Source organism: Macaca nemestrina, chromosome 8 (genome assembly GCF_043159975.1).
Source record: "Macaca nemestrina isolate mMacNem1 chromosome 8, mMacNem.hap1, whole genome shotgun sequence".
NCBI classification, from domain to species: domain Eukaryota; kingdom Metazoa; phylum Chordata; class Mammalia; order Primates; family Cercopithecidae; genus Macaca; species Macaca nemestrina.
Genome location: NC_092132.1, coordinates 141,489,893 through 141,512,132, shown reverse-complemented (window position 1 = coordinate 141,512,132; position 22,240 = coordinate 141,489,893). Strand labels below are relative to the sequence as shown.

General features: G+C 36.9%; 1 protein-coding gene across 9 annotated transcripts in view; it reads right to left on the bottom strand.

The window, feature by feature from the left end:
• LOC105491127 (DLC1 Rho GTPase activating protein) overlaps positions 1-22,240 on the bottom strand; it is a 520,902-nt gene that overhangs the window by 119,916 nt on the left and 378,746 nt on the right. Inside the window, exon 2 of one of the 9 annotated variants that reach the window (XM_071068625.1) lies at positions 3,855-9,838. The exons of the other annotated variants lie outside the window; for them this stretch is intronic. Within the exon in view, the coding sequence (XP_070924726.1) occupies positions 9,624-9,838 (215 nt within the window). The 3' untranslated portion in view covers positions 3,855-9,623. Of the gene's footprint in view, positions 1-3,854; positions 9,839-22,240 lie in introns of those variants that run through there. 9 annotated transcript variants of the gene reach the window in all.

Sequence of the window (22,240 nt, the reverse complement as noted above, 5' to 3'; positions counted from 1 at the left end):
ATGACACTAATTGGCTTGCTTCTTAACACCTTCTTGATCGTACTGCCTGAATTTGGCCAGTCTTGCAACGTGGCATTTTTCGATCCCATGTTAAAATGAGGCTATTAGAGACCAGATGGCATTATTGGGTGGTCACACTAGGAAAAAAAAATGCCAAAAAACTACATTGCAAGTTTTGATTTTAGGTAGGAAAATAGAGTTCATTTCAGTCTGCAGAACAGACTAATGAATATCATTTGCACCTCTAAGAATAGCTGGTTCTCACTCTAAGGCAGGGCTTCTGAAAATGGGATCTAGTACCCCCGCAATTGTGCAAGATGATCCATTGGAGAAAATATGACTAACTTCTATTTATATCTTATTTTTTTAATTGAAGAATGAAATTAAGCTTTGCAAATATTTAACTTAAGTGGATTAATGCTGATTCCTACTTCATTCCACATGGCATGTGTCACTTACACTCAAAGTCTGTTAAAGGGAGATTGTGCGTTCCATGGCATAAATGGGTTGGCCAAGTCTCTCTCAATCATTCTTTTGCTTTCACCATTTACATAAAGGGGGGTCCAGTCTTTTGGTTTCCCTCGGCCACATTGGAAGAAGAAGAATTGTCTTGGGCCACACATAAAATAGACTAATGATAGCTGATGAGCTAAAAAAAAAAATAGCAACAAATTCTTCTAATATTTTAAGAAAGCTTAACTAATTTATGTTGGGCTGCATTCAAAGCTGTCTTGGGCTGCGTGCAGTCCACAGGCCATGGGTTGGACAAGCTTGACTTAAATGTTTCAAGTCATTTATGGATGAACATAAGTAGACATAAGAGAGTTTAAAGACATTATCTCATTTGAAAGAAATTTGACTAAAATAATGCTAATATGTCAAGACAAAGTGATGAGCAAGAGAACGTTGATAATTCCTCTGAGTCCTATTAGGAACTATTGATGTGTTGACGATCTAATCAGATTTGACAAAATTTCTGCCTCCACCTTCTCCCCCATGGAAGGATTGAGAAGACTATTAAAATATGGATATTCACTTACTCTTTTTCAAAGTGAACCTTGACCTCGAGGAAAATTATGCCTTGAGATGTTAGCTAAGGATAGAGCAAAGTCATCAAGATATTTTAAAGATATTCTATGATTTCTCCTGGTAATGTTTAGTTATGTAACACCCAATTAATGTTTAATGAAAAACTTCACTGTATAGCCAATGACCTAAAGACACAATGAGGAAACATGTTCATCTTGCCTTAGTAAAAACGGCTAAAAGAATCCTTGGAAAACAACGTGATTACCAGGCTAAAATACATTCCTTTGAATGTATTTCCTGGTGAAAACACAGTCAACATTGCAAAAGATCTGAATAAACAAGTTTTATAACAAATTATGTCGTGTAAAAGGTTTGGAATATACAGTAAATGTAAGCACAGATGTTTCTAATAGGGCTCGGTGTATAGTGTTTGCTAAATTTGGTTTCAATGATGGAATATGAACGATTACCTTCCCCCTTTCATTATGAGCCACTAAAGGAAAGAAAAACCAATGAGGTGATATTCTCAACAGTAAATGACTCCTTTAATAAATATAATGTTTCATCTAAAAACTGTAAGTGTAACCACAGAAAGAATTCTAGGCTAAGTTTATGGAGATAACATTGCAAAATTAATAGACGAGCTATTTTAGCAAAAAGTTGAAGCTAAAAGTGCACAAAATGCTATAGACTGACATTGATATTCTAATATTTTAATTAAAAACCCAAATTAGTAAAAAGTGAATTCTTTACAATATTTGAAATGAGGTACAGAGTGGGCCACAAACACCATTTGTTACCATACAGAGATTTGCTGGTTATCTCATAGCAAAGAACTGGAACCGGAGATGACTTACTCATTTTTATTTTACAAAATCACATAACTCAAATTTACTGACATTTCAGTGACGATAAGCAGTGGTCACTATTATGCTACTGAGAATACATTTTTTTAAAGACTGCATAATTTGTTTCTCCAAGATAAAGATGGCACTTAAACAATGAGTGAACAAGTAAGTGGTTTATAGAAGAACTTGTGTTATGTATAAATCATTCTAAAAATATTTTGGAAATGTGTCTATTATATGAATTTATTACTGAAAATGATGTGTATTTACTACCTATTAAAACTCTCATGCACAAATTAAAAAATCTGAATACAGTTTTCCAATCTGTTAAAATTTTTGACAAATTAATAATTGCACTTGCAGTAATTTCAAATGTACGTATTCAAAATATAAAAATGCAATCCTGTTTGTTTTCAAGACATCAAAGCATATATATTTACTAGTAAAATTTCAGTAGACTACTTTGGGTTACTGTTAAGCTAGATAATGACTTAGTAAAAAAGTTGCATTTTGTCCATTTGGAGTTACATGTCTTTTTCTATCTTCACAGCCTTTAAAATCAAACATTGAAGTAAACTGCAGTTTGAATTGGTGTGTCTCCTTCTTTAGGCTAAGATTTAAAAGCAACTTCAAGCATATTCTGTCATATTTTTTATCCTAAAAGTTATTCACTATAACATTTATAGAGAAAACGTTTCTTTTGGCACTATTAAAAAATAAAATAAACTCAACCTTAAAAATAGACATTTTTTCATGTTTGCTTTACACCATATATTACTGCAGTGTTACATGAACATTATTTAGAGTAGTGGTTCTCAATTGGAGTGATCTTTCTCCCTAGGGGACATTTGGCAGTGTCTGGAGAGGTTTTGGCCTGTATGTTGGCAGTACCTGGGGGAGGTACTGCCAACATACACTTGGTAGAACCCAGGGATGCTGCTAGCATCCCATAATGTACAGTTCTCCATGACAAAGAATTATCTTGCCCAAAATGTCAATAATGCTGGGGTTGAGAAACCATGCTTTAGCAATTATGTATCTACATATGTATACACATACATATGTAATACACATAGTGTGTACTTGACAGTATTTTACTTATGTATACCCATTTTAAAACAGTTTAGAGACCACTGTAAGTTATGACATTTGAGAGGCTGAATTACCAGTTGAGATTCTATTTGGTTGAAAGTGCACAATGTCTAGTATTTGTTTTAATTCACCATAGTATTTTAATTTAAAATCCATCTTATGTTTACCTCTGTGAATTATAAACCATGGACTGACAAGAAAAGAACTTCTCAGTGAGCAACGTCACATGTATATATCTTTAAGGCTGGCTTTTGTTTTTGTTGTTGTTATTGTTTTAAAGTGCTAAACTGATTAAAATGTCAGGATTTCATGAGGTTATATATATATGTGTGTGCATATATATACGTGTATATGTATATATATACCTGCATATGTATACACACATACACACACACACAGAGGCATACAGAATTCAAGAAATTTAATAAAATATGGACATGGAAATAAATTGCATGAAGCTTATTCATATCTTATTACCTATCAGTTTCTTGGCAGAGAAGGACTAAATTTAGAAACACAGCTCAATATTTTTGTTATCAGACTCCTTGCCTCTATTTTGGCCAGTCTTTCCAAGAACATTATGAAGAGAAACAATTTTTATTATTTATCAGTCACTTCATCTACTAGTAGAAACTATTAAATCTTACGAAAATGTAGCAAATTCACAACATCAGTTTTAAAGGCTGCTACAATTAGTCTTCCTTTCTTTGGTGCAGAGTTTTTAGATTAAAAGTTCTTCTTATGTGATATTTTATCGAACTTCTGCTTCCTTTCTGCAATGCCCAGAATTTCAGATCAACTATGAGTCATGACTTTGGAACAGTGACTTAAGGATTAAGTTATAGAATTAAAAAGATAATAGACATTTCAATGTAGGACCATAAACACATACACACACATACACACACTCTCCCCTAATAAATGCTAAGAAGTAAGATAGTTTTACAAGCAATTCCTTAAAACTTGGAAAGCTGATGATGTGAGAAAAATCAGAAAATGTTTCCATCAAAAGGGAAAAATGAATGGCCTAACATCTATTATTCACAGCTTAAGTTGTGAAAATATCATTTATAATGTGTGCATTAATTGTATTCCACACATGACTATTTTAGTTGCTGTTATAGAATATGACGAATGTTAAAGAAGAGGAAAATAAAACGAATGTTAAGAGTAAGTTGATGACTTTGATTTTTGTAACTCAATTTATTCTAAAGCCTATGGATTCCAGAAAAACAAATACTTTCTTGAAAAAAAGATCTTTGGAGTGGGGGAACTGCTTTTTCACCAAGGCTACAGGAACTGCTAATAATTCCTGTAGCTATTTGATATATATTGACGTATGATGTTCATCTGTGACTATCAACCTATGTATCCTTATAAATCTATAGATAGATATCTATAAAGAGTCATCTCAAGATTTTTGAGAGTCCATGCAATCTTAATTTTCAGTATTGCATATAATTTTCACTACAAAAGCATAATTCCTTTGGAGAGTTAGTGCAAGTAGAGAACAATAATGTCATGATGAGATACAGACATAGGAAATGGAGCTATGTTCACTAACTAGTGGATGACTTCTAATCAGTCTCTGTGACAAAATTAAAGCTTACTTGAGATTATAGAATATGGTATTGCTCATAAATAGAAAAAATAGCAAAACCCTGTGATATAGTTTGGATGTTGTCCCTGCCCAAATCTCACGTTGAAATGTAATCCTCAGTGTTGGAGGTGGGACCTGGTGGGGTGTTCGGGTCTTGGGGGTGGATTTCTCATGAAGGGTTTAGCACCATCCTCTTGGTACTGTCCTTGCAATAGTCAATGAGTTCTTATGAGATCTGGCCGTTTAAAGGTGCATGGCACCTCCCTCCTCTTTCTCTTGCTGCTGCTTCCACCATGTGAGATGCCTGCTCCCCCTTTATCTTCTGCCATGATTGTAAGCTTTCTAAGGCCTTCTCAGAAGCAGATACTGGTGTTGTGCTTTCTCTGCAGCCTGCAGACCAGAAGCCAATTAAACCTTTTTTCTTGCAAATTATCCAGTTCCAGGTGTTTCTTTATAGCAATGCAAGGACAGCCTAATACACCCTGTAAATGTTAAATATGAGAATGGCCAGTCTAGGCAATAAGCTAAAATCAGTTATGGCCTTTGAAATACTAAGATTATGGGTGCTGAATTTTGGTGTTTGGTGTTGGTTAGGGAGTAGAGAGGAAATGTTTTTTTCTTCCTCTCAAATTTCTATAGTTAAATGCTACCTCAGCAAGGATAGAAAAAATTGCAAACTTGTTGCCCATCTGTCAATACTGATTTCTTGCTAATATCTTACTTTTATTTCTTTTAAATAGCTAACAAAACACAGCATATTCCAAGAGTTCTATCCTGTTCTTTTGTGCTTAGCAAATATGGTTCCCACTTCCGCCCTCAATTCTGGGTATCTTTAAATACTGTTTTAGGAAGACCAGAATGTTTATTAAAGGGGGAAGAGCAAAGATTACAGCACTGGATGACATCAACAATGTCATTGTCAACAAAAATTTATTGGAGGCATTGTCACTGTCAATGTCAATGTCAACAAACTTTTATTGGAGACAAAAGTTTAGAAGAAGTAAATTGAAGTATGCTAACCCTGCTAATAGGTATAAAATTGCATCATAAAGTAAACAGAAGCAATAAGATTTGCTCTTTTATAGAGATCTATATTTCAAAACCCTTTTTTTTTTAAAAAAAGAATTCATTTACTACATTAAATCAATTTTAGAAATACTTTCTCTGACTTTTGGAAAGAAGAAAATTGATATTTTGCTATTGTAAGGCTGTTGGTCCTCATCAGTTATTTGGTTCCTGGTGGTTCAATAGAACCACTTTAGGTTTCCACTTTTAGTGACTTGATAGTTAAACACATACTTTGACATCTTTTGAGGAAATTGGTTTATGCCCTTATTATCTTCAAAATGAAAACCAAATAAAGCATTTACTGTTCTTGCTGCTTTTAAGTCTCTTTCTCTGGTCTGAAGTTCTTCTGCCTTAAATAATCTATTGTTCTAAGTCATTTCATCTGTAGGAATAGAATGAAAATTTAAAATGAATAGAATTTTAGTTTTCTCATTCTTCTAGACTTATAACGACTAAACAAATAAATAATGGGGGTGAGGTAAGAGATGAGCAGGACTTGTTTTTAAGACCCTCCTGATCTAAACAGGATGTAGCAAAGAAACTGCCTCAAACCAGCTAGGACTAGGAATTATAATGTATTTGCTTAAGACACACCCACCAGTGCCATGTCAGTTTATAAATACCATGGCGATGACCTGGAAGTTACCTTATGTGGTTCTGGGGACTCCTTGCCCCATTTCCCAGAAAGTTTGTGAATAATACACTTCTTACTTAGCATATAGTTAGGAGTGAGCGTAAATATAGCTAGCCATCGATGCACAAAGGCTACTCTGGCTGCTCTGCCTAGGGGTAGCCCTGCTCTGTCTATGCAGCACTGTTTTGCTGTACACTGTTTCTCTAAAGAACTTGCTTTCTTTCACTGTCAGCTCACACTTGCATTCTTTCCTGAGTGAAACCAAGAACCCTCCAAAGCTGAGCCCCAGCTTTGGGGTTCGCTTGCATCAGCTGGGTGTGGGGAAGAAAGAGAAGGAGAGCAATATTTTCTATAGGGAACTTTTGAGGTAAATATTGGTCTCTTTCTAAAACTCCTTGCAAGCCACTATATCAGTCATCAACAAATACTAGTCATGTTTCCTCTGTCTATTAGATGTAAAACACAATAATACCTTACCAGGATTTGGTAGGTGAAAATGTCAATTTCTTTTTCCTAGTTCCTTATAATTGAAACTATTTGTTACAGCATGATAACTATAAAGTAGAAATAAAAACTAGGCTGGAATTGAAAAGAAAACAAACCCCCAAACTGAGGAAGAGTGGTGGCTTTTTTGGGAAACATACATGAAATCCTGGCAGGTAAAATAACTGTGTATTGTATATGTCAGCATGCTAGAATGAAATTTTAACACAACTCCTATGTCAAATGTTGGCAAACTAAAGCTGGTCAACAATGAATAACCAGGACATTAATACCCCATAGAAAAGGCATGCATGAAAGCAGCTGGTGCTGTCCCTAATAGACAAAACAATGAGCATTGACCCCAGTTTCAACAAGTTATGTTATAAATATGTAAACCCTCCATAGAGAATTTCTATGTTAAGAAATTTATGTTATGTTATTAAGTTTATGTTACAGAGGCTTCTATTCCTCTTAACAACATAAATGGCTTTTAAAAAATATCAGGATGACCAGCCATGATGGCCTTCCCAGCTTCCACAATTCCTTCTGTCTTATCTATATTCCTGTTCTTCCCCTGGACTATGTTAGGTCCCTGTGTGCGTACACATTTCAATAGCACACGCTTTTTTTGTTTGTTTTTGGAACAATCAGGAATGACTCTCTGCTCTGTTGAACTGTAGGTTTCATGAGGGCAGGGGTTGCATCTGCATTTATTGCTATGTCTCTAGTGCTCAGCATAATGCTTGACATGAGTGAATTCTTATTCGTTCATTTCTTAAGACCATCTTTTCTGCTTGTCCTGGTTTATACGGTTCTGGTATTGCTCTGGGCACTCATTATGCAACATAAAATTGATTTACAAAATGTTAACTATAATGTGATAGTTTAATGCGAGAAAATAGAAGGGAAAGATGAAATGGATGACAAATGATTGCCCGTTTTTAATGATGGACTGCACAATATTTTTGACAGTGCTTGTGTTTTCTCGAGTGGCTTTCTTAGAATAGTTCCAAGAACTTCAAACATGCCTTTAATCCTTCAGTTATCTCTGTGATATGTAAAGCATTTTCAATATCACCGTATGACAGCTTGGGAGGCAGACAGGTCTGAAAAGCAGAAGTCCAGAAATGTTTTCCATTTGACTAAATGTTTGTTTCTAGCTCAAGCTTTCGCTCATTTTCATTTGATCTCATCCAAATTTGCTTTACTGAAGGACGCGCCATTTTAATTTTTTATTTGTATCGCTTTCTATTTGCTATTGTACAGATTTTTAAGTGGCTTAATTTTCTTTTGGAATCTTCACATTTCAAAAAGAGATATTTAATGTAGTGGGAGTTTAAGACAGATATTAATGGACTGCTCTTCTTTTTAGTCTCGCTCAGAGATAAAGTGAAAGACTTAATAAAAATTCTGCATGATAATGTCAACATTGAATATACACAGAAAAGGAATTTACAGGCACTGAGAGAACAGAATTTTCTTTAGACATTATTTTTGGCTGTATCATTTGCTCTGGAAAGCAAAGTGACTACACAGACATGTACATACCCAGGCCCACTGTATAGAGATGCACAATACATTTGTGCATTACATACATCTATGGGCACTATTCCCATCTATAATACACTTTATATCTTTGAAATATATAGAAATAACAGAAGTTTCTATATTTCTACATACAGATTAAAGAAGAATGTCTTCCTAAGTTAATTAGGACTCTTCAGATTTTCAGAAAATGCATAAATTGCAGAATCTTGAGATGTTAGAAAATGATTGGTTTTAAATCCAGACATATACCATTTGAAAAGTTATGCTATTTTAAAAAATACTAATAAGTTGTTTTTTTGTGTGTGAATTAAATATGAAACTTGAGAGGCTTCCATTTCAGTGAAAGAAACCGCATAGCAGATTCCTTTTCCCTGTTTGACGCCTCTTCAATAATGCAATCTCATATTTTATGTATCTTAGCCATGTCTACAGTATGGCCCCAAATGTACAATAAAATTTCAAACCAATGCTTAATGAGAATTTGGTAATTTGATGCATTTCATAAGTATTTATGCTTGTTTCCTTTTTTCATAAGTGTTATGTTTATGTTATGTTTGTTTCCTTTTTTTTTTTTTTTTTTGAGACAGTGTCTCACTTTGTTGCCCAGGCTGGAGTGCAGTGGCGTGATCTCAGTTCACTGCAACCTCTGCCTTCCGAGTTAAAGCGATTCTCATTCCTCAGCCTCCTGAATAGCTGGGATTATAGGCGTCCCCCATCATGCCTGGCTAATTTTTGTGTGTTTAGTGGAGATGGGGTTTCTCCATGTTGGCCAGGCCACTCTTGAACTCCTGATCTCAAGTGATCCGTCCACTTCAGCCTCCCAAAGTGTTGGGATTACAGGTGTGAGCCACTGTGCCTGGCTGTTTATTTGTTTTCTTTATAAGAAGATAGATTCTGAGTATAATATCCTTGGGCTTCTTCTTCTCTTCTAAGTGAAGATTTCAAGTGTGGTACAGAACAAATTGCAAGTTGATTCAGAAAGTGAGCAGACATTATGAATGGGTAGTAAATCCACAGAATGGTTAAAGAGAGTGGAAACTATGCAAAGGAGGTTTCTTCTAACCAGGGAGGGCATACTTAAATGACCAATTTAGCATCTTTACATTGTTTCCCCGTTTCTTTAGGGAAGTTTCCCTTTTAGCTTTCGGGACGCTGTTGGCAGGCTTTGGAGCCCACTCTCCTATTTGCTTTATCTGAAGGACCTTGCAGCTTTGCACTGTCAAACATGACCTGTGGCCTGTGCTGACTCTTGGTGTCTCAGGCTTCTCTTATCATTGGTGAAACTGGCATATTGTCACATCTTACTGAAGAGCCGCCCCACTCACCCCCCCTTTTTTTTGTGGCTGCCCAAGGAGATTGGAGAGCAGCGTTCTGCCAGGCACACACCCGCCCAGGCGATGTTTTCTTCAGGAACATGGAAAAGCCTCTTTTGGGGAAAGGTGTAAGGAGACAAACCGATTGCCACTTCCGAGTTGGAAAAATTGGACCCCTTTGTGCTCTTATCTTCATCCACTTCCAACTTTACTGATTTTACCGCTGTTGGATTCCAGGGGAGGTAAAAAGGAGAGGAGAAAATGATTGATTTGAGTGCTGGTGGCAATGAATGAGTGGCAATAGATGGGTCTCATGACAGGGCTTTTGTAAGGGCCTTGGTCCATGGCTGGAAATAAGATATTGTCAAACTCAGCACCACAAAATGCACATAGTGCCTATTTAACCACATAACCACCCAGGAGTAGTACACACACAACATGTGCCTCTTAATAATTCATTTATTCATTCAGCAAATAATTATAGAGGCTACCATGTGCTGGGCAGTGTTTTAAGCATAGGATTATAGTCATGAACAAAACAGCTCCAAATCCCTGCCCTTTGGAAGCTTACATGCTAATGGAACCCACTTTCTAAATTCTCTACATCCTTATGATAGAGTAAAACTATTAGATCACTTCCTAAATGTCTTACAAAAAAAATTTTTAACTAAAAAAATTAATATAAGTATCTGCCTGGGTACCAGGCTGAAAGACTCTGAATTTAAATATTAAATGTGAAGGCTGGGCACAGTGGCTCACACCTGTCATCCCAACACTTTGGGAGGCCGAGGTGGGTGGATCACTTGTGGTCAGGAGTTTGAGACCAGCCTGGCCAAAATGGTGAAACCCCATCTCTACTAAAAATACAAAAATTAGCTGGGTGTGGTGTGAGCGCCTATAGTCACAGCTACTTGGGAGGCTGAGGCAGGAGGATCACTTGAGCCCAGGGGCCAGAGGTTTCAGTTAGCCAAGATCACGCCACTGCACTCCAGCTTGGGTGACAGAGAAGACCCTATCTCAAAAAACAAAAGCAAATACTAAATGTGAAAAACAAACAAACAAACAAACAAACAAAAAAACTTCAAACAAAGAGCTAGAAAGTACATCCTACTAGGGAAGCAAATTTTAAAACATACTACCATTGTAGGACTATTGAAGATGAGACATATTCAGGGAAACTTCATAATCCATATTTTCTTAAGATTCTGTATTGATTATCTATAAAGTATTAGACACCTAGTGTTAGAAACCACATATATTTTTCACTCACAATCTTTTGCATTAGAAAGGACCAGTGCGCAAGCCCGTGGAGTAATCTACTGATTTTTCTGTCTACCTCTACAAAAGCTACAACTCATCTCCCCAGTGTGCTCCACTGGGAGTGACTGCTCGAGTCCATTTAGTGCCCTCCAGGTCCCTCTTACCCACTCATGGTGTTTCCCTGGAAAAGTTTCCTAGGTGATTTTTCTAACTCCACTCTCTCCCAGTTCCCATCTTTCCTACACATTGCATCAAAGTGAACCTTCCAAAGAGTCACTGTCCTCTTATTGCTGTCCTGTTCCAGATGATCTCGTCAGACCCAGCTTCTTCTCCTTGCCAGGCTTCCACACTCTGGCACCAACTCAATTTAGCAACAAACACAACAATAAAGTCAACAATACTACTTTGTATTGCCAGTGATGACTTGTTTTACACCAAGGGTCTCATTTGATACTCAAAACTTAGAAAGAGTCAAAGTTGTTACAATTATTTTCATTTGACAAAGGACTATACTGAAGTTGAGGAAACTCATGTGATTTGTTCAAAGCCATCCAGCTACCAAGTAGAAGAATCAGGCTTAGAGTCCAGTTCTTCTGAGTTGCAGGTCACCTCTCTAGTCAGTGCTTCCTTTCATGACACACTCTACTCCAAGGGACTCAAGTCCATTTCTAGTTCCACTCCTTGCCACACTCCTCCCCAACTGGCAGCACTCTTATTGCCCATTTTAGCCCATCCCTCTACCCAGCAGAACGTGCCAAGACTTCATGGTCTGCCTAAGGGTCCTTTCCTTCATGTCATTTCCCCTGAGAGCTCCAGCATGCAATCACCTGCTCTTGCTCTGAAATACTTCCTTTAGCAACGGTTTAGCGCAGGGTTTCTCAACCTCAGGACAATATACAGTTTGTGTCAACTGACTCTTTGTTGTAGGGGTCTGTCCTGTGCATTATAGGATATTTAGTGGCATCCCTGGGCCTCTATCCAGTAGATGCTAGTAGTACCCCCAGCTGTGATAACCAAAAATATCTCCAGACATTGCCAAATATTCCATGGGATACCAAACCAAATTACTGCTGGTTTTGAACCACTGGCTTAACCTGTAATTGTTCTCTAATTGGGTGATGTGGGACAAGTGTGCCTCCCATGAAACTTGACGCTGTAGGCAGCATGTTTGCCTTTTGCTTGTGTCCTTGAAGATGTTCTGTGCACAATATAGAACTAAATATAGGTTGTGAATCCAAGCCCCACTTCCTAGTTTCAAATTGGAACCACCAATCACATCTTAATACTCCTTGTTAATTTTGAGTTGTACAGTATAGTAAATAAAAACCTAAGTTCTAAAATTTGAAGAAATGGATATAAACATCATTTCTCTTACTATCTGTACAGCTGTGAGACGCTTGCTTTTCTATTTGTCTATGCCAGTGTTATCCAATAGAAATATAATGCAAGACACATTAAAAGAGTAAAAAGAACCAAATCAATTTTATGACTTTATTACTTAATCTAATATATAAACTATTATCATTTCACAATGTTATAAATATCAACAATTCCTGAAGGATGTGTGTGGCATTCTTTTTGTACTAAGGTGTGCGTTTCCTCTTATAACACGTCTCACTAGAATGATCTACATCTGAGCCACTCAATAGCCATGTTATGTCTAATGGTTACTGAATACACTGGCTTCTCCCATTAGGCTGTGAACATTTTGAGGGCAGAGACTATGTCATATTCGTTTATAATTAAAATCAACTGGCTGACACGGCGGCTCACGCCTGTAATCCCAGCACTTCGGGAGGCTGAGGAGGGTGGATCACGGGATCAGGAGATCGAGACCATCCTGGCTAACATGGTGAAACCCCGTCTCTACTAAAAATACAAAAAAATTTGCCGGGGTGGTGGTGGGTGCCTGTAGTCCCAGCTACTTGGGAGGCTGAAGCAGCAGAATTTCTTGAACCTGGGAGGCAGAGCTTGCAGTGAGCCGATATCATGCCACTGCACTCCAGCCTGGGTGACGGAGTTAGACTCCATCTCAAAAAAACAAAAAACAAAAAACAACAACAAAAAACCTCCAACCAACTAAAAGTTGTTCTTTAAATAGAATACTCTGATTTTCTTGGGTCAAGGGCTTGGGTCCTCTTTGATTCCTTTTTCCTCACTATGGGAACCATTTTAGCCCTTACATAAAATACCAGAAACATGACAGAAGTCAGTCCCCTCCCTTGAATGGAGTCCTCTCTACTTGTAGAAATAAGACCTACATGTATCAAATAACAACAAAAAGGAATATATAATAATTAACTAAAATGCTATCCACTAGAAAGTTTCAAAATCAATGGATGATGGAAAGAATAGTCTCTTCAACAAATGGTGCTGCGACAACTCACTAGCCACATGCAGATTAATAAACTAGGATCCTTACCTTATACCATACACAAAAACTAAAAATTGATTGAAGGCCTACATTTAACAGCTAAAACTATAAAACTCCTAGAAGAAAGCATAGATGAAAATCTCCATGTTACTGAATTTGGCAATGCTGTCTTAGATATGACACCAAAAACATGAGCGACAAAAGAAGGATAAGCTGGACTTCATCAAAATTAAAGGCTTTCGTGCATCAAAGGAAACTATTGATAAAGAGATAACCCAAATAATAAGAGAAAAAATTTGCAAATCAATAGACATTTTCCAAAGATGATAATGCCTAACATACATGAAAAGATGCTCAGGGTTACTAGCCATTAGGGAATTGCAAATCAAAACTACAGTGATGTATGACTTCACACACACTAGGACAGCTATCATAATTTGAGAAAAGGAAAATCACAAGTATTATTGAGGAGGTAGAGAAACTGGGTCACACATTGCTAATGGTAAAAATGATGAAGTCTTTTGAAATAGTTTGGCAGTTTCTTAATAAGTTAAATATATAATTATCATATGACCCAGCAATTCCATTCCTGTTTACATATTTTATATATATTTACAATATAAATATTTATATATCATAATTATATTCATATATAATTATATTCTTATATAATTCTGTTCATATATAGTTATATTCTTATATAATTCTGTTCATATATAATTATATTCTTATATAATTCTATTCATATATAATTATATTCATACATAATTACATTCTTATATAATTATATTCATATATAATTACATTCTTATATAATTATATTCATATATAATTATATTCATATATAATTACATTCTTATATAATTATATTCATATAATTACTTATATAATTCATATAATTATACTTGTATAATGTAATTATACTTATATAATTATAATATATAAAATACTTATAAAATATATAAACAGGAGTAGAATTGATATAATTATATATTTAACTTATGAAGAAATTGCCAAACTATCTTAAATACATATACATTTATATTTATATATCTAAATTCTGGCTCAAATTCAAATTTCCTTTGTGCTCAGAAGCCCACCTTCTTCAAAAAAGCCGTCACTAATTCCTTGGAGATATTTTTGGAGATATCTATATATCTGTATCTCCAAGAATTTTATTGAAAAAATACAGTATGGGTCTTCAAACAAAAACTTGTATAAGAATGTTCATTGCAGCACTATTTATAGCAGCCAAAAGTGGAAGCATTCCAAATAGTTATTAATGGGTGGATAAATTAAATACGGTATGTCCACGCAATGGATTATTATTCAGCTGTGAAAAGGAATGAAGTACTGATACATGCTACACACATGGATGAACGGAGACCATTACAGCAAGTAAAAACAATGAGACACAGAAGGCTACATATTGTCTAATTCCACTATAGGAACTCTCCAGTATAGATAAATCCATGGACACAGAAAGCAGATGAGGAGTTTCTAGGGCCTGGGAAGAGGAGGGGTTGGTGCGGGTAACTGCTTAATGGGTACAAGGGTTTCCTTTTGGGGCGATTAAAATGTTCTGGAAGTAGATAATGGTGACGGTTGCACAACACTGTAAATATACAAAATGCCCTTGAATTGTACATTTTAAAGTGATTAAAATGGTGAATTTTATGCTACGTATATTTTACCACAACAAATAACACTGAGTCATTTTGGTCTCTGGGAAGGCAAGGGATATAGTGAAGGCTTTTTTGAAGAAGGTGGGCTTCTGAGAACAAAGGAAATTTGAATTTGAATCAGAATTTGAATTTGCAGCAAAGGATAAGGGTGCCCCAGGTAAAGACAGACACCTGAGCAGCCTGGCTTGTGTCACAAGGGGGGATTGGGTGGAATTATTGAGGAATGTCTCTTTATAGTCTACAAATTTGATCGAAGCAAGATTTAATTTAAAGGACAAAACATATATTCAGCAGAGACCAAATGTTCCTTAACTATTAAATAGAACTATCAATAAGTAAACACATCAAATAAAACATTATATTCTTGATATTATTATTAAATACTATTTTCCTATGCCTTTAAGAAAAGCAGCAGATACTCCTTGGCTCACTCACAGATCAATTTTTATGGCATTTGTTTTACAAATACCACGTCACTGTGGAGGAAAGAAGTGGGGACACGCACAGCATATTTATTTTTTCTATATCCAAAGTAAATCCATACATCATTACTTTAGGAACTAAATATGTGTAATTTATCTTGGATTTATTACAGCATCAAAGTGCAACTTGAAATACACAGAGTTTGAAATTAGAATTGTCAGCTGTTCACATGGAGATCAATAGCCTCGGAAAGGCTGACTGTGGGCCCTGCCAGGCAACCTCAGTGACAGCCTCACAGCCAGTCGAGAATGTCAGCAAGACAGGCTGTGGGCTGAGTGACGAAATGCAGCCCCACGTACGAGGGTGTTAGGTGATCACATTTTAAATTTAATGGTGTAGACTTCTGCCAAGGGGGTACTAGAGGTTACTCCAGTGCACAATAAAATAAAGGGAATATCTTTTGAGTCTTCAGTTTTTAGCCCTTTTCAACTCATGGGGTTTTCTCAGCCTTAAACTAAGGTCTTTAGCTTTCACAAGTTCTCCCTAGAAGCTAAACAAATGCTGGGTGTCACCACCTCATTCTCTCCATGGGGTACGTTAGACACCACTGACCTGGATGATTGAGCAGGCAGCACACCCAAATAGAGACATCTAGATTGGGAAGAGGCCTCAAAAGCTGGCTGACAACCAGGATCCCTGCTCAGGAACTATTTTACTCAATGGGAAAAATTGCTCCCAAAGGTTTTCTTTTTTTCTCTTTTCTTTTTTTTTTTTTTGAGACGGAGTCTTGCTGTCACCCAGGCTGGAGTGCAGTGGCGCGATCTCAGCTCACTGCACCCTCCACCTCCTGGGTTCGAGCTGTTCTCCTGCCTCAGCCTCCCGAGTAGCTGGGACTACAGGCACGCCCAGCTAACTTTTGTATTTTTAGTAGAGATGAGGTTTCACCGGGTGGACCTCGAACCCCTGAACTCCAGTGATCTGCCCTCCTTGACCTCCCAAAGTGCTGGGATTACAGGTATGAGCCACCATGCCTGGCCCCAAAGATTTTATATATATTAAAAAAATATAATAAACCATTATATATAATATATAATATAATATTACATATTATATATAATTATATATGTAATATAAATAATTATATATAATATATTATGTATAATATATCTTTATATATAAATATATATTTATTTTATTTAATTATGTATAATATATATTTACATATATATTTATAATATATAGTATATAATATATAATAAACCATTGTCAAGTGAGAAGTTAAACTTAGCTGTTCTAAGAACGAAGGTTGAAATTCTGACTTCTAAGAAGACTTCTGTATTATTTTCATCAATTCATGTGTATTTGGCAAACTTTGGTGTTCATGTCTCTGTGTAACAATACATTACAGAGAGGTATTTTACATCAAGAAATTAAGGGCCGTTCCAAAAGCATTATTTGTATAAAATCATTTAATCACTCACTTTTTGCTATCGTAAATGAGAAGAGACAGAGAAACCCACATTTTAAATTCCTTCAGATTATGGTAGAAAAATTAAGCTTATAACAGTGGTGTGTATAGATTATCCTGCACTGAATTTTGAGCTATTCTGCTAAAAGCATTTGAGACATTACATTCCATGTCAGTATTTCATTGATTACACTGATGTTTGGTTTTATGTAGGTGAGACACATCCTTTAAAAGCTAAGGAACGGCCGGGCGCGGTGGCTCAAGCCTGTAATGCCAGCACTTTGGGAGGCCGAGACAGGCGGATCACGAGGTCAGGAGATCGAGACCATCCTGGCTAACACGGTGAAAACCCATCTCTACTAAAAAAAATACAAAAAACTAGCCGGGCGAGGTGGCGGGCGCCTGTAGTCCCAGCTACTTGGGAGGCTGAGGCAGGAGAATGGCGTGAACCCGGGAGGCGGAGCTTGCAGTGAGCCAAGATGGCGCCACTGCACTCCAGCCTGGGCAACAGAGCGAGACTCCGTCTCAAAAAAAAAAAAAAAAAAAAAAAAAAAACCTAAGGAATGTATTATGTTTTCTTTTGATTTTCCCCTTGGAAACCTTGCTGTCTGATTGTTCCTCCATCAGAAGTTCTCACATTCTATTTGCTAAAATTTCAAAACTGTCTCCCAAATCTAAGCATGACCTGGTGATTCCAGCACTCTTGCTTCTCATCATAGTTTTGCTATAGCTTCTGTTGCTTATTTTCATGTGATACTCTATCCTCTTGTCTAGGTACTGAGTCTTTCTTGGTTATAACAAGAGGAGCTCAGGATTTGGACTCAAACACACCTAATTTTTTGAGGGGGGTGTGTGTGTGGAGGGCGGGGGCGGGGGGGACAGGGTCTTGCTCTGTCACCCAGGCTGGAGTGCAGCAGTGTAGTCATAGCTCACTGTAGTCACAACCTCCCAGACTTAAGCAATCCTCCCACCTCAGCCTCCCCAGTCACTGGGACTATAGGCACACACCACCATCCCCAGCTAGTAATTTTTTTTTCTTTTGACTTTTTGTAGAGATGGGGTCTCGGTATATTTCCCAGGCTAGTCTTGAACACCTGGGCTCAAGGGATCCTCCCACCTCGACCTCCCAAAGTGTTAGGATTAAAGGTGTGAACCACCATGCTGGGCCAGACCTTTTTTTTGAAATTCTAGTTCTATCAGTTGTGTGACTTCCTGCAATCTTCTTAAATATTTGGGCCTCAATTTTTTCTTTGCCAAATGAAGAGAGTGACACTGTAAGTTTGTTAAATGATAATGTGAAATGCTACATATAAAAATCCTGTCATAGAGAGCAGCACACATAGTTGGAACTCAATAAAAATTTTTCCTGTGGCCCATCAGACTAGAACAACCCCTCCCCCCGCAACATTTTTCAGTTGGTGGCTAGTATCTTGTGCAGCCTCTGCGCACATAATCTAGCTCTTCTTTTCTTTAAAGAATACTAAATGCTCATTTTAAAAAACACAATAATCCGTTTGCCTCTGTGAAGCCTTTCTTTTTGTGTTTATTTTTTATCTTTCCCATGCTGTTATTCTGAAATGGAACAAAGATTAAAAACCCTAGAAGAAAAATTTACCACCAATGATATTCATTAAATATGGTAAAAAGAGAACACATAAAACTAACCTTAGTTTAACTTAATGTTCCAAAACAAACTATAAACATTAATTGGTATAAAAACATTCCTTTGTACACATTTTTGTGCAGGAAACTTTAAAAAAGAATTACTTGGTTGGCTAACACCATTGGAATGTCAATTTCCAATAAACAACAAGCACTCCATTTTATTGGTCTGTTAGGAATACATATATATGAAAGCAGAGCATTATAATTTGAAAAATTTATTTCAGCTTTAAAGTCTTTAAAACTGGCTTCAACTATTTCTACCTTTATACTGTTTTTAATTTTTCAGTGGATAATATGTTTCAGTAAAAGGTGGAGAGTTTTACGTTACACACTAAAACAGAAACAAATCAAAAGATTTCCTAAAAATGTGAAGAATGTCTGAAACCAACTCTAATAAAAAGGCAAATATACTTAGAGTATGTGTAAGAAGCTATTTCTTTTTGCAACTATTTTACCTTAAATTGTCAAGATCAGATTATGCAATTTTTGGAATGATTACAGATTCTGAGGGAGTATGATGTCTACACGCAAAAACAACTTTTTTTTTTTTGACAAAATCATTGGGGATCATTTTTTGTTAAGCAATTACTTAGATCCAGGTAAACAGAAGAATAACTATTCATTTACCCACACGAGGCTACTTAAATTCTTTAGGGAAATAAAAATTAAAATTGTTTGCTCTATATAGCAACCACAAAGCTTTGATAAAAATGGCAATGACATTGGTTGTTTGAGATGTGTAAGCTAAAGGGAGTCATTTTCTGGAAGATCCTGTTGCTGAGGAGCAGATTTCAGTCCTGTTGGTCAGAAGAACTTGTCCATGAAGAACTTGTCCATGATCATCATGAGACCAAACAGCACAGTCTCACCTGTTTATTAAGGGCTTGAGAATCCAGGCAGTATCTGAGGGCTACAAATGCTGGTGACATTAATTTTGGAAAAATATACATGATTCAACAATGGACAAAGGCAGGTTTAGACAAAGGCACAGTTCTTAATGTGCGTATCACTGTCTGACAGGACTTGGATGTGGGGTAGGGAGCCCTAAGGGGTGGTCAAAGGTGAAAGGTGAAAGGTGAATTCTATTCTGGGAAGGTTCTGCTTTGTTTTTCCTGTACTGGCCACTTCCTTCCTTAAGGAGCTACTTCCTTCTAAACAATGCTTCCTCTCTCCTCAATATTAGCACAGGACAGTGTGCACAGGAAGGGCTAGATATGGACAGTGTCTACAGGAGTGAGTGCCTAGAGATTTTTTCTCTTCCTACTTCTTCACTGTAGTTACTCCTCCCACAGTCAGAGGCCAAGTCACTTATCCTATGCTAGTCTTATGCACCACGTTAATTAACCACCAAGGGCAGAACTAAAAAACTGTAGAAAGTTGGAAGCTTCCGTAGGAATTTTCTAGGTAATTATGGAGGATGGGCGCTTGACTTACGGGCTCCGTCATTTTTTCCTTTGCTAGGTTTTCAGTGAGTTTTCCTATCTCTACCAGGAAATGAAAGGCCAGCCTGAAGAATTCTTGGAGATCCCAGCCACTTAATCTCAACTCATTAGAGACTGTCGCGTAGGGCAGAAATGTCTGTTCCTTCTTTGCCTCAATGCCATTTTAAATAGAAAGCTTGTGTAAAGGTGGGTGTGCTGCCTTTTTAAAAAAAATTATACTTCTTTTTAAAAGTGGTTCTTGACAGAGAACAAGTTTCAGTGGGATTGCTGAAGTAGCCCCAAAACACTTTCAAAAGGCTTCATTCTCTAGGCCCTCCAACTTGTGTAATCAACACATTTTACATTTGAAGATTTCCCAGTTAAGTCAAGAGATTTGTCAAAGTTCAGGATTGAATGTGAACAACCGGTTGGCACCTACAACCAAGGAGGGCAAATATCTCATTCACCCCCTTCCCCCTGCAAAGGTGGTTCTGACCTCACCACTGGTTAGAAGGGCATTAGAAACTTTAAGTTAAATACGTAGCATGTGGGAGAAGTGTCCATGTCCAAGAGTCCATTTTGGCGAAACAGTGGAGATATGCTTTTCTTACCCCAAGGCTGAAGAATTTTCTTTTACAAAAATTCTTATTTTTATCGTTTTTTAATTATTTTAAAATTTTTATTATTTTTATTATTTTTTAATTTTTTGATACGGTGTCTCCCTGTGTTGCCCAAACTGGACTTTAGTGGTGCAGTCATGGTTCCTTGCAGCCTTGAACTCCTGAGTTCAAATGATCCTCCCACCTCAGCCTCCTGAGTAGCTGGGAAAATAGGCACATGTCACCACACTTGGCTACCTTTTTTTTTTTTTTTTTTTTTTTAGTGGAAACGAGATCTTGTTATATTGCCCAGGCTAGTCTCAAACTTCTGAGCTCAAGCAGTCCTTCCACTTTGGCCTTCAAAGTGCTGGGATTACAGGCATGAACCACCATGCCTGGCCTGATTAATAAATGTAAATGTAACACTCTTTGGTTAATATAATTTTGGGTTTATATTTGGAAATTTCTCTAGAAAATTAGAAATACTTTCAGATATACTTTTATTTTCATCTGTGTAATATTCAGGTAGAGACACAGATAAAGTAGTGCTGCATACATGATGAGTGACACAAACAATCACATAGCATTTTATAGAGATCTATCCTATTGCTTCATTTGACATTAATAAGTACTGATAGATGGACTAAAATTGACTTAGAAAGCAGTTATCCTTCCCACAGTTGGCCCAATGGCCAGTTTATATGGACAGGCTCAAAACTTAAATTCTGGAGATGTGATCTTCTCTTAGCAGGTCACTAGTCTGTCCTTAAGGGGTGATAAGAGCATTGCCTGACAGTTACAGAAATATGGCAATTATAGGTCCTGGATTTTCCAGGGTGATCTATGTATGTATACAATATTCTCTATTGTCAGAAAATGTGACCTGAATTTTGCTTCAGAAAATATCTTTCTCTGTATAGGAATTAGAGGCTACCCTGACTTGCTGCCACAAATCACTTTAGGTTCCATTGATTCAGAGTAGCTTTGGGAGCCTGGAAAATGCTTAGCCTTTGACCTGACAGAAGATTCTGGTTTAGTAGGTTGTCCTAGGTATAGCCTTGATTGGTTCTGAGCTTCCCTCAAGTGGCTGTAATCATGGTTTTGGGTACAGACTATGCTGGAACCACCATGGACTGATACTGTGAGAAGGTTAATCCCCATTAAAAAAACTGGGCACAAATGAGAAATAGTTCATTATTACTCTGTGTATGGTATAGGGGGCGGGGGCAGGGACTGACCACTAAGCTCATTCTGAATTCTGTGCTTGCCCAGGCTGGTTTTGAGCATCTGAGTTCAGGCGATCCTCCCGCCACTATTAATATTATTGCTAATAATATTAGCGATTATTAGTGATAATTGTTATTAGTGATAATCTTAATAAAAACAAATTGCCTAGTTCCAAGTGTAGTCTCACTTAGTGACTAGCCCACAAGAACTGTATCGCCATCTCATTATTGCTACTTCTCTCTTATTTAGGTGCCAGGTGCTCATATCTTTTATGTCTCATACTTTATTTCAGCCCATATCCAGATCACTTAATGCAGGAGAATCCTATAAACTGGAGAGACTTGGATTGGGAATCTTAGTAGATTTCCTAGATGTTGAAGTATGGGCTGAAAGAGGTTTGTGATTTGCCTAATACCACACAGTAAATTAGTGGTAGGGCCGAGGGTACCTATGCTTCCCTGGTAGCTGAAAACTCAAGATATAGGCTATCTCCATGCATTGAT